Raw genomic sequence first — 16,495 nt, 5'->3', positions numbered from 1 at the left:
ATTTCCTTTATAACAAGCTTATTAAATGTTTTTTTACATATGATTTGCGTTCTCATCCAACGTTCTAAAATATTCTTTTTCAGGGGCGTTGTTATCTATCCTTCGTTAATGTTTAGCATTCCTTGCTTGGATTTTGGTATGGTCAGTTTAGGTAAGTATTTATTTTTCAAATACGTTATTTTATTTAAAAAGAATAGTGGCCCTACAACATTGTAATAATTTGTTTATTCTAATAGAAAAATAGGTAATCAGGCTTCTGTGACTGACACACGCCGGCGACTTTTTGGGTTTTACCTAATTTGTTTCCTTTATAAATATATTTGTATTCACTATAACATAAACAGTCATTGCTTTTTTGAATATATGAAACACCTTATTTACTATGAAATATTCTATTTTAAGACTTTATGAATCCGTTGAAGTTATATTAAGATAATAGGGATTTATATTTATAAGATTTTATTATTTCAACTTTACTTTTCAATACAATTTGTGAATGTACTTTAATGTAATAAAACTAACATTTTATATAAGGTGTACCAAAAACAATGGAATTAGAGGTTATAAACGAGTCTATAGTGGATGTAAATGCAAATGTTAAAATATCATCAGACGGGCCTGAGATAAGCAGTATTACTTTAGATGATTATGCTGTGACCAATAAACCAAAACCTACAGTCCCACAATGGCCTAGAGAATTCAATATCGCCCCTCAAAAAGTTACAATTGGACCAGAATCAAGGGTATCTTTAAAGGTGACTAACTTGCATCATTCTTATTATATACCGAAAATAAGACAAATTTTAAATAAGCAAAGCAATCAAGCAAGGAAGATCGGTATTTGTCTTGTAAAAGTATTTTGCCGATGAGTAGGGGTGCCTACAGGTTCGAATTTAATGACGTGGAATAAGTGATACCATGATGATCTTATGTTCCAAAATAAACGTATTTTATTTATTTTATTAGTAAGCTCGACATCATTTTTGTTAAACTACTACTGGAAAGGGACGATCTTGGAAGATGATCTTGGTGAGATTTAATCACTGTTAAAATCAATTGTAATTTTTTTCAGATAACCCTAACAGCAAATTTAATAAGAGCTAACCAGACATCTCTGGAACTAGAATTGGACAAATCTGACAGCCCGCCAATTACATTACCCGTCACATTTAATGCTATGGTTCCTGCTATAACGCCAGCATCAGATATAAATCTTCGTGCGTGCTTTTTGGATTTCCCGTATAAATGTGATATTGTGATAACTGCTAATGAGTTCTGGGGTTATTTTACATTAGAAGAACCTGAGGTATTCATTGTTTAGCACTATTTACAATTATTTAGCAATTATAATTACTTTTTTAGATTTTTGGCACCACTACTCTCTCCGTCACATATATATATATATATATATATATATATATATATATATTAAATTATTAGTGTTCTTTTTCTAGGAATCATCAACGTTAGAAGTTGAAGTTGGCATCAAAGAAGGCATGATAAAACCAAATAGTACATTATGCTTACCAGTAATAATTAAAACAAATGTCTTGGGAATGCAAGAACAATCGATTTGGTAATAAACAGAACGTTGATTTAGTTTTTTCACATCTTTTTTAAACTACGTTAAAAATTGCAATTTCAGTGTTAATCTTTTTGGACTGTCCACACCAGTTCAAATTTGTCGAATAAATGGGTGTGGTGTGCGGCCTATAGTTACATGTACACCAATAGCTCTTCATTGGGGCCAAGTTAAGTTATTGACCAGAACTCAAAAAACACTTACACTTTGCAACGACTCTCCAGTGGTAGTCAATTTTAGAGCTTCTCTGGTAAGTATTTTTTCAAATGGAGTCAAATGATTACAGGAAAATATAACTCTTACAGGCGTTCCAATAGTTATTAACTAAGAAATAAGGCCTAGACTATAAAAGGTTGATTTCTAAATCGGTAAACAATTTCGTAACTAGTTAGTGCAACAACAATGATTGAAATTATTTACAATTAGACAATATAAATATAATGCTAAGATATGCAATATTATGTATTGAATTCCAGTTGAATCGCGATGGTCGGTGGCAAATTCACCCTACAGAAGGTTTTATAGAACCAGAAGGTGAAACAGATCTTACTCTAACTCTATATCTTATTGATGCTGACAGCTATACTAATAAGGCTGTGATTCAGTTGGAAAGAGTAAAAGATATTGTAAGTTATTTTTTGTTCGTATTGGAAACTGTCATTAGTTGGTTATATAGAAACTGTTTTGTTTTAGTTGATTCCACTATCGGCGACTGGTGTAGGAACGAGTATTTTAGTTGGTGAATTTAGAGACAGGGTAGTGCTTGGAAGGCATTTTACTAAAATACCTTTAAACTGTCAAGTGGTAATGGAAAACTGTGGCACACGAATGCACGCCTTAGAATGGAGCGAGTATTACAAAGCACCGAAAACAAAGCAACATTCTGTGTAAGATCTATAAACTGATAATTAAATAAAGTTTCAAATGAGTTGATATTACTAACCTTGAATCTATGAAATTCCAACGGTAGGCTAAATTGTAAATACGTCTAAAATAGTAATCGAAAACATAAAGAATAATTTTCAGAGCATTCTATAACTTGGAACCGAAATCTTTTAAAGTTGCGGCTGGTGAGAAGTTAGAATTGACAATAACTGGCCTTTCCAATAAAGTTACCACTATTAAAGAAATGTGGTATCTAGTCGGAAGTGTGGAAGGTATAAATAAGAAGGAGTTACTTCTCGAGTGCCAAATCATAGCGGAATTCGTTGACCCAAGAATAGAAATTTCATCAAATATTATAGATTTTCAGTATGATTACGGTCCATATAGCGAATTTTATAAATTAACAGGTAGGATTATATTCAACTTATTTTTAGTAAAATGTTGAAAGTTATAATATATAATATATATTTGTGGCAAATTGGTTTCAGATATCGTTACAATTAAAAACGTTTCAAAATTACCCTTAGATTTTGATATCAGTGTAAAACCGCCCTTTGCAATCATCCATAAACAAACAACATATAAAATATTACCTGAAGAGGAAAATCTTTGTGGTTGTATTTGCTATACTGAATCAGATTTAAATGTTCTTAAAATGACAGACAGTGATCCTTACCAGTGCAAAATATTTATTGACTATTTAACTCTTAAACCAGTGGATCCGTTACGGAATGAACCTCTTCATTTCTTTCAAGATATAAATAAAATAAAATTGGCTTTTAATTTAACACATGTAGTCGAAGAGCGATTAGAAGATCAAGAAGTTATGAAGATACAAATTTTATTTGATACGACAAAACATTTGACGCTAAAATCTCGTGTTTACTGTGATTTGTTACGAGTTAAGTTTAAGGGCCATAAAAATAAAGTAAGGATTTTAGATTTTATTCTATACATAGATTAATACCTTGATATGATCTTACATTGTTTACTTTTTAGGATGTCATTAAACTAATTGGAAAAATAAACTTTCCAAATGTGCTCATACTAACTCCGCGAATAGATTTTCAATGCGTTCTTAATGGAAGTATTGAGAGTAAAATAATTAAGATACAGAATGTGACGCCCCTGCTCGTATGCTATCAATTTAACTGGAAAAAGTACTGTATCGTTGAGACCAAACTGGTAAGCATTAAATAAAGATAATAGTAGAATTAATAACACTTCAATACATAAATTTGTAAATATATATTCATATTACAGCCAGATCGATCTGCAGATACCGTCTACAAGAGTTCAATAGAAACTGAAGCTAGTGGTGGTACTCAAATTAGTTAAACTTTTGTCCGATTTACTTTGACTATTATATTATTAAAATATATTTTTTTAGGTGGTGAGTTGCACGAAATATTAGCGTGTCGAACACCTGTGGGATCAACTGTTGATAATATAGGGAAAGAGATTATAGAAAAAAGTTTAATATCAACTACTCAGACCGAAATGCCTATTGAAACGATATCTGTTCTTAACGAAGATATAACACAAGACAAAATGTTTAAAAAATACACAACAATGAAGACCATTACACCAATGATTACTGCTGATTACGAGTCTGATTTTGAATGGATATATAAATTTTCAAAAAAAGACAAAAGTCTAAACATTTGTATTAATGACGTGTTACAGTTAACCCCACATCGTGGTCTACTAAAACCTAATGAGGTGGAATTCATTCATGTTATTTTTAGGCCTAAAGTAAATATGAATATTCGTGCTACTTTAGAGTGTGAAGTACTTGGTGGACCAGCTGAAAGTATACTAGTTACCGGCCAAAGTTCGGATTTGATATATAAACTAAACACGGGAAAGATTAATTTCAAAATAAGGTCCTTTCACGAAAATGCCTTTGAACAATTGATATTGACAAATGTATCACAACTGCCTTTAGAATATAAAACGTATTTAAACGAACCAAAATGGGAAAATGATTTATATGGCACCATACTCAATGTTATTCCTGATGGTAGAGTTTTAGAGCCAGAAGAGTTCATTAGCGTTAACATCGAAGTAAGACCAGGTGCCATGGGTTATTTTGGTAGTACCTTTGTATTGGAAGTTGGTCATCTTCCTTTTATACCTATTGAAGTTTTTGGATGGGGTGTTATTCCACAAGTCTATATTTCATTACCACGACCAGACATAGCCAAGGTATATCTGAACTTACCCTTCATAACTATTTATTAAGAACTAAACTAGGAGTACATTGCGTTGAATGCGTGTTTCAAAAGATAAAAACAAATTTGGGTTTACTGGATGCACATTTTTCATTTAGTTTCTATCTAATTAATTGCTATATTTGTTTTAAAATAAGTGTTGTTTGATGATTTGCTTTTTTACAAGAGTACCGAGAGCTTTTTACGCCGGCTTTTTCTCTTGGCCAACACTCCCTGTCTTCTTTGCCGATGAGTAGGGATGCCTACAGGTTCAAATTTAATGACGGGGAATAAGTGATACCTGTCCATCTTATATTTTATAATAAACATATTTTATTTTATTTTGAAAAATTAACTTCATAAAAAGGTGTGGCCTGTGCTAACATGTTTTTCCTACTCCTAAGATTTTACTGAGACCGTAAAGCTTTGGTCGATAAATCTCTAGTATACTATCAATTACTGTTATTTATTATTTTATAGTTAAGTCCAGAAATTGGGTACCAAGCAATTCCGACGCTGACCGAAGAATATTTGGAGGCCATCAATGAAATATTTATGAATCGCATGGCAGAACACCTAAATTCACCATTTACAGAAAAATGTTTTGAAGACCCAATGTTTACGAAGGATTGGTTTATATGTTCTACATGGGTACATCCGATTTCAGAATTTATTTCGCTGCAAAGATAAAAATGATTATGATAATAATTATATAAAATAATTTCTTCAACGCTTCGATTTCTTTGTAAAGACGAATGTAAAGTGAAGAATAAGTTTTATTGACATCGTTTACGCCTGAATTTTTATTTATATAATAGGGGGGCAAACAAGCCTGCGGGACGCCCAAAAAGGCAGTCGTCGCAGCCCATAGACACCCATTTTTAGTGGGTACGATTTACGCCTTTAAGGGAGGATTACGCTCGCATTTGGAATTTTGAAATATAATTTCATTAATTTTAGTTTATTAATAATAATTAATACACTAAAGTTAATGAAATTATGTCTATTCGTAGTTTGATTAAAATATTCAGCTTAATATAGTTTAGTTTCCTACAGATTCTTATATATTAGTAATGGATGTTAACTTATTATTTAACAGTAAAAAACTAACTACCCTCTTTAGGATGGATACCCGTCTTCCATGGATATTGAACTCGCAATTGAACGGATGCTACTGATAAATTATATTAAATTACGACCAGATATTCTAAATGTCTATTCTACTACATCGAAAATGATACCGATACCAGGTTTTCAGACAACCCCGTACGTTATTGATTATGGAGTTGTGATAACTGGAAGTTGTGTAAGTATCCTTAGATATCTAGTGCTATTTCGAACATCATAGATAAAACCTTTGAGGATTGGCATTGAGACGTAATGTAGCAAAATATCGTCTCCAGGGAACTAAGAGATTTTTTTTCGGAAAAACCTCAACGCAACTTTTTAAATATTATATAAATCTCTTTATAGATTCACTGCTGTGTCGATATTATTAATTACGGACCTATTGTGATCAAACTACATTTTGCGAAAGGGACCCAAGTTCCCATTTGGCTCGGATTAAAATTGTGTGGAAAGTTAAACCCAGGAGAGTCTGGAAAATTAGAAGCCACATTTTCTCCAACATCGAACGATTTTACGGAATTAGAACAAAATGTTGAAACTTCGTTTAATATAGACGTAAGTCATAGATATGTTTTAATTTTTAATATTAAATTTGGGACAATCAAGTCTGGTAATTTATAATGGTATTTTCCGAAACCTAAAACCGAGGTACGCTTATGAACGTCAAGAAAAAATTAATGACATTACATTTATATTATTATTATTTTTTTTATAGAACAGGGGGCAAACGGGCAGGAGGCTCACCTGATGTTAAGTGATACCGCCGCCCATGGACACTCTCAATGCCAGAGGGCTCGCGAGTGCGTTACCGGCCTTTTAAGAATTGGTACGCTCTTTTCTTAAAGGACCCTAAGTCGAATTGGTTCGGAAATACTTCAGTCTTAAAAGCCAGTTCTTAAATCAAAATCTTAAATCAATTTTTTTTACAGGTACCCTACGGCGTAACTATTCCAATTCAAATAAAAGCGTTGTGTGCAGTTCCCTATTTAATGTCTAACGTAAAAGCTATCGACTTCGGTACAGTACGATGTGGTGACAAAGTTGTGTCTTCTATACCCTTAAAAAATATGTATGTGTATTATAATTTTTGCTCTATATGGAAACAGCTGCCGAACAATAAGATTCATATGAAAATATTACGATTTTTCTAAAGAATATACATGGGTCGCTTGAAACTAGGAAAAAAGATGTCGTACATCTGTGTTTACTAATAAACTTGAGCTTTATGTCTCTTGCTTAAGTGGCCAGTCAATAATGATTAGACGCCGTGGACTCGGCTCAAAACTGTATTAGAACAGATTGAGGACGTGACCTTCATAATCAAAATATTAATTTCAGTGGAAAACCAACATGTATATGGTATGTGACTTTGAAGTCCAAAACACCAGGCCCCAATCCTATGACAGTCCTTGATAGTTCTGGAAAGTTTGAACCAGGCGAGGGAGGCTGGCTTAGTATTGCTTTTAAACCTATCATGGAGGTATGGTATCGAGACTTAAGTAATTTCTAATATATATATATGTAAAATTTAAATTTCAGTTTAATAGAGTGAAGTGCGGTGTAGATAAATCGATGCTTAGTTTAGTAGAAAAATAATGTTCAACTACGCGGGCAACACTGAATATGTTTAGAACTGGCCAGTTAGAAATATTGCTAATGAAAATTTTATTAAAATTTCAATTTCTCTTTGGTAACCTAATGTTAATATTCATTCATTTGTCATTATTGCATTGATTTGTCATTTGTTTTTGTGGATAGGCGGCAAATCTAAAACCCTTGTTATACGTAAAAATGAATCTAACGCGAGAAAATTTTCGGTCAATGATTTATTATGACTTACCTTGTGGGCTTACTCAAAAACAAATCTATGATAGGTTGCGATTAGCATTTCTTAATAAAGCCCCATCTGAAGATGCGGTGAAAGCGTACGAAAGTGCCATAGAAGAGGAATTCTAAGGAAGAATGTGCCCACTCTGTTGTCTCAGTGGTTCCAAAACAAAAGTATTAGCAACCTCCTACATTAAGCCGTTATTCATTTTCAGTGTGACATAGGTATTCAATAGCAACCATATTCAGTGATTACAAAGGTATATTAATTTTAAATCGTAATTGGCTATGTTTTGTTTGCCCCGTGCTAATATAGATATATAGGTGATCGGCATTTCTTATCAATCAACCTGACTCGTCATAATTCTAGTATTGTTTTAGCTTCCATACGAAGGTCTCCTAATTTTCAAATTCCATATGAATCCAAATCGAATGACAATTCCGGTGTCGGGGCAGGGTATTGTGCCACAGGTTCACATTATTGGACCGAATGTTTGTTTCCCGCCAACTCTACCCTGGGCTGAAACCACAGATATTTATTTTGGATTGACAAACCCGTGTCCATTTCCGATAGAGCTCATTGTGGCGCATAGTGATGTGTTAGTAATTACTATAAGTTTTTTAAGCAAATAATAATTATCCAACAATATTTTGTTAAATACGTATTTTTCGCAGTCAGTTTTCTACAGTTTAAGTTGTTTATCAGTTGTTTTTTAATGCTAGCAGATTCAGCCTATACATATAGGCTAGGCGTAATAGACTAATCATTTGTCCCGTCAAATATATATATATATATATATATATATATCCTATATAGACATAATTGACAGGACTGCTGCATAAAGCTCTGTACCCTTTAATATGTGGAGGCTCGACGTTGAAGTGAAGAAGGACTGGCTGATCCCCTTAACCGACAGGCGTTAACTACTGGGTGTAGAGGCATTAAGCAAACCAAACCCAAATACTATATCTAGTATATATATGTACTATACTCAACAAAAATACAGTGTACGCAATTCAGTACATTTACCTTTTCCATTTTCTGTAGAATTTGGAATGAAGAAGAAGAAATATATCAACTGCTTCATAAATACTACAATAAGCCAGATGAAATGCTCGTGAAAGCGATACGACCAGGGGCGGGTATGCCCGAGGCAATAATGAATTTCTATATCAGTTTTAAAGAAAGAGTAAAAAGGTTAACAATTTTTTGTGTAATGTTATAAAAACTGGAAATATTATGTGTAACGCAATTGTTGTATAAGTGCAATAGATGTAAATTAATTGGGATATTTATAAATGATTACATCGATGTATTTTACCGTAACTATTTTTTTCGTTAACTTTGGTTGTCTGTTAATTACATCTTTATTACCAGTAATGGATTGATAAGAGAAAAACATTTCAGTTATATTGTAATATTACAGGTGCATTGAAGAAGAAGGTCAGATGTCAAGGGCTTCAACAAAACAATCTGCGGCAGCCAAGTAAGAGTTTTTAAAATGTAAAAAATCTGTAACTTAATGATAAAGATTATAAAAATAATAAAATTTTCAGAAAATCCAAGACTACGAAGGGTCCTGTATCAAAAACCACTACACGTGACAATTTAAGTCCAAAAAAGGCACGAACTGAAACGGAAATTATAAACGGTAAGGATATAAGTTTTTAAACTGGATCGGACCATCAGTTTTTAAAACCCGTAAGCATCATCAAACTAATAAATGTAGTCGTTCTATACTTTATCTGGATTACAGAATAAACAAAACTATTGTACTACTTTTTAATGTTATGAGAATGCACGTATTAAAATCCAGTATTAGCTGGTATAGCCAAGGGCCAGTGGTTCTTGGTGAATGCTCACGTCAATTTGTATGTACACATTTAACATTATCAGATATCAGCCATTTGTAGATAAATAATGTTTTTTTACAGATATTATTGGCTATTTAAAAGAATCTAAAGTAGATCCTTTGAAGGAATGCATTGCAGCTTACGATGCTATATCAACAGCTGATGACCAAGCTGACAATCATGCTAAAGGAATTTTAATATTCTTTCACGGTTCACCTTGTGAAGGTAGACAATGATTATATACTGCTAGGACATTTGTAATAAAACTTAAAGTATGAATACGACATTTTGTGCTTTTTTTACAATGAGTTTTAACAATTGATTGGTGAATAGACTGATTGAATTTGTCGATTTTAAAAATTATAATATGTAGTTGTTTTGAGCAGAAGGGACTTGATTATCCTTATAGGAGATCTACAGTTCGTTCTAACCGACAGTGATAAATTAAATTGTGTGGTTTTAGAAATAAATTGCCAAGAGATGGCTTATTCAACTGGCAAAGCACTTGGAATTCCTACAGTCAACGTTGACATGTGCGTTGTGGAAGCATTATGTACAAGCACTTGTAACGCAAAAGTGGTCATACTAAATGCAATTAATGAGATGTTCGATGTGATTCATAGATTTAAAGGGGACGATGAGAAACAGACAGAGAGTGAAGGTAATTTTTTTGGGTTAAGAGATCAAATAGTACTTATCTAAACTTACATTAAATCTGTCACTCCGGTAATAAGCACTGTCAAATAATTAAAGAAACATTAAACAGTAATAGACACGAATGTGTGATTGCAGATATCTTTAAAGAAACTGATGACGAATTCGACATAATATGGAAGAAAATTGAGTTTTTAGCGAATAGTAAAAACATAGCAACTCCGCGATCTAAAGCAAGTGATAAAAAGAAAAAGAGATCTTCAACATCTTCAATAACCTCTCATTCAGCTGTAGGAGCTATGGGATCCACTACAATGTTTCAAATGGTAAACATATAATTTGTTTCACCAATATGATGTGATAGAACAAATAACGTGATTAATTTTTTTGAACAATTAAAATGCTTAAAATTTTCATCAATGTAATTTCTATTTCTAAGGAGATTTTAACTATTTTCTGTGCTTGAGATATCGTAAAACAGCACATCTGTTTAAATGATACAGTATATGTCGACAGGCGAACGCAATTTTACTAAGACGTTATACTTGAGTAACACTAAAGATGTTTAGAATTGGTCAGTTAGAAACATTGCCAATGAAAACTTTTTGAATTTCAATTCTAGAACTCAAAAGAAAACAATAAAAGCAAAAGTACAACTTTCTACATTAAGCCATTTTTCATTATCTAAACATTTTCAGTGTTACCTAGGTACAACTTAAAATCTCTAATCAACTCGCGAAAATTTTCGATTCTAGTTACATAGTTAATTTTTCAGGATTTAACAACGGAACTCTTAACGGACTTCTTCAAGCATCCAAAGTTTAATCGAGGGTTCATCGTGGAGACTTTAACGAGTATCGTTTTCAAAAGTCCACCTTTGACGCTAACTTCGATTATTAAGTGTAAAAGAAACATATGGAATATACATTTAGTGCTGTGTCAATCAGATTTCACGAAATGGGCTCAGAGCTATGAGGAAACGCAGCGAGAACATGAACAAGTAGATGAGTAAGTATCTATACAATATGTATTATATTTAGGGTCTGTTTCACAATGTCCGGATAAGTTCCAAATAAACTATTTATTACTCATTGGTAGGATAAAAACTATTTTTGTCTTTCACGACTGTTAGATAGCTCTATTCGTCATGAACTTTTATCTTTCGAATATTTTATGTCTTGCATAGCTATTTGGTACTTTATAATTTTTTCGCTGGAATTTGAATGTTGGAATTTGGTAGGTTTTTAAAACATCTATTTAAATAGCTTTTTTACATAAAGTATATTAATATAATATAAGCTATTACATCTTTAATGACATACATTTGTATGCATCGTCTTTGCATTATAAATATTATATGTTTGGTTTACACTTTATACATGATTATTTTTAAAAACAAAAGTCCAGTTATTTAAACATCTATGATTAAATTTCTTGTTTCAGAAACGTATCCAAAATCTACGATGAGACAGAAATTGAAAATATCATAAATAGCTTTGAGAACATGGATGAAAATGAATTTGAAAATGCAAATCCGGAACATAAATCTATATATATTACATATGGGTTAGAAGACAGGAGGAGGCAATACTATGAAAAACAAGGGTTATTGTTTTGAAATTATTATTATCATAATATAGGCAAGATGATGTGCAAAAATTATCGGTTTATCCTCTGTAAGAGGATACAGTATATATGCTCTAAATGTGAATACCACACTTAAATATTCACAAGTTACATCACATACTTACATAGGTTAATTTTCTTAATTTATACGAATGCTTGTAACATTGCGTAGATATAGATCTGCAATTGTCTATATTATTTTTGAAAGATATTAAGTTAGCGTTAAATTTCAAACATTGATCAGAAAATTATATTTTTTGTTTTGCATACCACAGGATATGAGGTATGCGGGATTATTGATATTTCTACATATCCATGTTAGGGTGTGATAAGAGTGATTATTTGCGTTAACTTTATTTTAAGTCAAAGATGCAGTATCAAAAATTTACTAAAAAGAATAAGTTATGCGTCCAAATTTAAAAATGCAAAGACACGAAACTAAAATCAATATAACTTCAATACTTTTTTTCCACAAAATTTCCTTCAAAGGCTTTATTTAAGCTAATTTTAAGCGTATCAATGCGGAATAATTTGACTATTTCGATTTATATTTGCGTTATTACTGTAAATAGTCATCCCCTATCACCTCCTTACGGGAATACATTGAATTACCAATAACCCCTATATCAAAATATTAACTATTTATATTTCTTTTAGTTATCTAAAATACTGTTATATATAATAAACTATTAAATTAAATAACTATTATACGCAATCATATCGGTTAATTTTTAATATTTGGGATATTAAGTTTTTATCATTGACAATTGACATCATTCATCACAGAGATTGAGTCTCTGCTAAAATTGCATTCTCACACACGGGAGTTATTTAAAACATGAAAAAGTAATGTTTTTATCAATTGCAGAAACCCAGGTGACTACGTCAAACTAGAAAAGGGTGCTCGAGGTATGAAAATTATTATAAGTTTATTATTATTTATGTACTTATTTGTTTAAATTAATTAATATTTTGAATTACGATATAAGGGGGATTTTTAAATAATAAATAACCTTTATTTTTTACATTCGATTTCAGATCGCAGTAAATCATTACTGGTCGTTGATAATGAATCGAAGAAAAAGATGAAAAAGGAAGATGCTAAAGGTATGTTTTACCACTAGCAATATATGCAAGTAATTTTTCTTTTAAAACCTCTCAAAAATACTTTTTTTTAAGTATCCAAAATAAATAATAATTTAATGAGTATTTCAGTCTCGCGTTAATAAAGTTGATACATTGTCATCAGTGTGGCTTAACGGTGTGCGACTTCAGGCTAATGACTGAAGAATATAAGTGTGTCTGTGTGTGAGTGAGGAAATATGAGATAGTGAGGAATATAAGTGTTTGAGACTCACTGATTGAGTGACGAATACATGTTATAATATATATGTGGTACCTATGTGTGTGCTCTACTATAGAACTAGCAATTTAGAACTTTAAGTTTCGTTTACTCACTAATGGTAACATCTAATTCTGACTAACCGAATTGTTTACAACTCTACCTAAAACTACATATGAATATAATCTGAAATAGAAAACTTATTATTACTATGAGAAAAATGAGCATGATAATGTTTTTAACTTTTAGCGAAACTCACGAGTGAATATTTATTAATGAGCACAAAATATAACGAATACACCAAAAATACTTACGATAATTTAGTTAATATCGCAAATAATTGGATAATAGAAGAGGGTGAAGTGGGTTTTCCATTATACGGCTTTAGTGGTCAAATCGTTGGATCTTCTCATAAGAAAATGAAGAAGAAATCTGAAATTCAACTTCAGGTAACAACTCTTAGTAGGAATTAATGTTTTATTCGTAGTTTCGGATGTAATATGTTGTAAGATTTTAAAGAAAAAGTTGAATTAAATATTTCAAGTAGTCTTATATTTTATAAATGTATAAAATAATTATATTTTAATATGAAGCATTCTATTTTTTTTTATAGAACAGGGGGCAAACGGGCAGGAGGCTCACCTGATGTTAAGTGATACCGCCGCCCATGGACACTCTCGATGCTAGATGGCTCGCGAGTGCATTGTCGGCCGTTTAAGAATTTGTACGCTCTTTTCTAAGTCTCTCGCCCTAAGTCTAATTCTGTGCATCATTTTATTGCGAATTGTACATTCTAACAACCCCTTCATGTTAATCAACAATTGTTTAAAGCAGACCACTTCTACTGCGCCGAATGAAATAGACTTGACGACTGCATTGTTGCACTGAAAGCGTGTACTACTAAGTACTTTGACATTTCCAGACTTCCGAAGTCAGTATTTCGGAGAGGGGATTTCCGTTGACTCTAATAAACTGTCCATGTTTACGGTATAAAACAGCGATCGTTAACATGTTTTTGGGGTCTGAGTTGGTTCGGGACGCTTTACGTGAGGAAAAAGAGCATGATGTATTGAGCTGTCCGATTAATTTTAAAGAGTTTACGGTACTCTTGCCAAAAACCTTTCCAGTGATGAACCATGAAGCCCCATTACGTTGGCAATATTTGGACGAATCGCCGGTAAGTAATATTTCGTGGTATGAATTATTGAGCCATTATTTGCTTTATAGCGTTTTGCTTTTATATATAATATATATACACTAAGTATAAAGGAAACTTGTAAACATGTATTTGCGAACAAACTCTGACGTAGTACGAAGACTGTAAGCAAAGACAATATACTTATTACTTACACAATGACTTACACAATAATCAAAATTCTCGGGCAATGTTGGTTCCAGTTTGGAGGGTTTTACAGTAGTATTTTAAGTAATTGCCATACCAATGTAGGGTTCTACACGGTATCTCTGCCCTTTTCTTCTAGAAGATTCAGCTCTCACTTGGCTATGTTAATTCATAGTTAAGAGAACATGTCGCTAAAGCTATATATAAGTACCAAAATTGTGTTAAAAACCCGCCACTACAGGTTTTAGCGGTTTTAAACTTTGTGCTACGAGAATTGTTTGGTTAGATTAGGTTATATTAGAAATGTTTTATTTTATTGTTTGGCACAAACAACCGTCAAATCTGTAGCCGCGATGTTGATAATACAGAAGAACTAAATGTTTGTATGTCATGTTGTTACAGATTAAAAAATGTGAATGTAATCCTCTTACGGATTTAAATTTGTTGGATGATACGTCACAGGATAATGTGCTTAATATACTCTCTAAATGGCATTGTTCTTGTGGTAAAAAGGTAATATTGCATTGTTAAAATAATGGCACATCACGTAAATTCTATTGACCAAACTTAATGAATAATTGTGTTAACTTAAGAAAGTTCACACTTTCCGAGATAATTATTTTTCTGCAATTGACTTTGACAATGTTGAGTTTGCTTGAAGCCTTGTTTAAATTCGTTATACTATAATTGTAACCCGATAAACTATAGTTTTAGATTTTGTCAAGATTTCGTGTGCTGACGTAACATTTTGAAAGTAAATAAATATAATTAATATTTTAATAATTTATACTTTAATTGATAGTTATTAAATCGTGTCAAGTTTTTGGTCAGTAGGAATAAACTCTGACTACGATTGCAAAATTAATGTTTGCATTAATATCTAAGTATTACTAAACAAAAAACTTAATATTTCAAAGGTAACATCCTCTCAAACATCGACAAGTGAAATACCATCTATGTCCATCGACAAAACGTCTGAAGATAATCAAGAAGAGATGTATCCGTTACCTCTTCACAGTGTTAAATGTACTTTAGGTAGAATTTATTATTAATTCACAATTGATTTAAAGGGGTTATGAAATTGGTCAGCCAAAATTTCAACCTAAATTTGCTTATATATGCCAATGGCGCTGCTAATTCTGGGCTTTAGATTTATGTATACGTTCCGTTTTCATTTCTAAGAAGCAAGAAGCGATCAACCTTCTATACCTAACAGACACTATCGACGACGACGACGTTTTCTTCCACTGTACGAGGGAGTGTTAAATGCGCACATAGGCAGATAGTCCATTGGTGCACAGACGGGAATGGAACCAATGACCCCAGGGATAACTGCCCATAAATATTCCAATTATCATGAATCTTGTTAAAATTTTACTTATAAAAGCGAGATTACTTTTACGCTCGATTTTAGGTTTATACATCATGAACAAAAATATCACAAGCCCTAGTTGCATTTTAATAAATTGTCAATACATTTAAGATTTAATTGTGAACCAGCAATCGAAATGTTGACTATTTGTGTGACAGCAAACTTTATACATTTGCAGAGCGTGATAGACGAATAGTCCTTGAGCCTGGTGATCTTGTGAGATGCAAATATTCGTTCAGTCCACAATACGAAGGAAATTACGCTGTCAAACGCTTCGTCGAAGTCAATGGATGGCCAGCCTCAAGAATAGATATTAATGTTTCGGCAATTTGCGATTTACCAAGGTTCCATTTTAATTATTAATGTATTGCTTCATATATATACAAATTAACAACACTAAAGGGCTATACCACAGTACACATTTTAAATGCCCTATGAACTAAAGAGTTACAAAAAGTTGTTGTAAAAATAAAAAAAACTGGTTGTAAATGTAAATTGACAATTAATTTAATTTGTTTTTCTTGACGTTCATAAGTGTACATGTTTACCTATAGGAATAAAGATATTTTGATTTTGATTTCATTTGAAAGCACAATTAATATAAAAATCTAAACTTTATACATGATACATAATATTACATCTATCTTAATTAAATCATTTATGAAGCCAA

The 16,495-nt window shown here is 32.0% G+C and overlaps 1 protein-coding gene across 1 annotated transcript in view; it reads left to right on the top strand.

The window, feature by feature from the left end:
* The window catches only part of LOC110998066 (hydrocephalus-inducing protein-like), a 63,854-nt gene that overhangs the window by 7,463 nt on the left and 39,896 nt on the right, over window positions 1–16,495 (top strand). The window contains exons 9-37 of the mRNA XM_045631768.1: window positions 84–151; window positions 535–755; window positions 1,073–1,306; window positions 1,455–1,576; window positions 1,646–1,832; window positions 2,059–2,208; window positions 2,276–2,469; window positions 2,609–2,874; window positions 2,956–3,395; window positions 3,467–3,652; window positions 3,731–3,788; window positions 3,858–4,675; window positions 5,161–5,331; window positions 5,804–5,986; window positions 6,154–6,363; window positions 6,738–6,877; window positions 7,147–7,288; window positions 8,017–8,234; window positions 9,193–9,287; window positions 9,571–9,714; window positions 9,899–10,150; window positions 10,282–10,469; window positions 10,919–11,151; window positions 11,587–11,748; window positions 12,638–12,678; window positions 12,808–12,876; window positions 13,361–13,560; window positions 15,371–15,488; window positions 16,004–16,169. Of these exons, the coding sequence (XP_045487724.1) occupies window positions 84–151; window positions 535–755; window positions 1,073–1,306; window positions 1,455–1,576; window positions 1,646–1,832; window positions 2,059–2,208; window positions 2,276–2,469; window positions 2,609–2,874; window positions 2,956–3,395; window positions 3,467–3,652; window positions 3,731–3,788; window positions 3,858–4,675; window positions 5,161–5,331; window positions 5,804–5,986; window positions 6,154–6,363; window positions 6,738–6,877; window positions 7,147–7,288; window positions 8,017–8,234; window positions 9,193–9,287; window positions 9,571–9,714; window positions 9,899–10,150; window positions 10,282–10,469; window positions 10,919–11,151; window positions 11,587–11,748; window positions 12,638–12,678; window positions 12,808–12,876; window positions 13,361–13,560; window positions 15,371–15,488; window positions 16,004–16,169 (5,676 nt within the window). The remainder of the gene's footprint in view (window positions 1–83; window positions 152–534; window positions 756–1,072; window positions 1,307–1,454; window positions 1,577–1,645; window positions 1,833–2,058; window positions 2,209–2,275; window positions 2,470–2,608; window positions 2,875–2,955; window positions 3,396–3,466; window positions 3,653–3,730; window positions 3,789–3,857; window positions 4,676–5,160; window positions 5,332–5,803; window positions 5,987–6,153; window positions 6,364–6,737; window positions 6,878–7,146; window positions 7,289–8,016; window positions 8,235–9,192; window positions 9,288–9,570; window positions 9,715–9,898; window positions 10,151–10,281; window positions 10,470–10,918; window positions 11,152–11,586; window positions 11,749–12,637; window positions 12,679–12,807; window positions 12,877–13,360; window positions 13,561–15,370; window positions 15,489–16,003; window positions 16,170–16,495) is intronic.

The sequence above is a fragment of the Pieris rapae genome, chromosome 16, assembly GCF_905147795.1.
Source record: "Pieris rapae chromosome 16, ilPieRapa1.1, whole genome shotgun sequence".
NCBI lineage: Eukaryota > Metazoa > Arthropoda > Insecta > Lepidoptera > Pieridae > Pieris > Pieris rapae.
The sequence above is the reverse complement of the archived record's forward strand: the minus strand, read 5'-3'. Positions and strand labels throughout refer to the sequence as shown.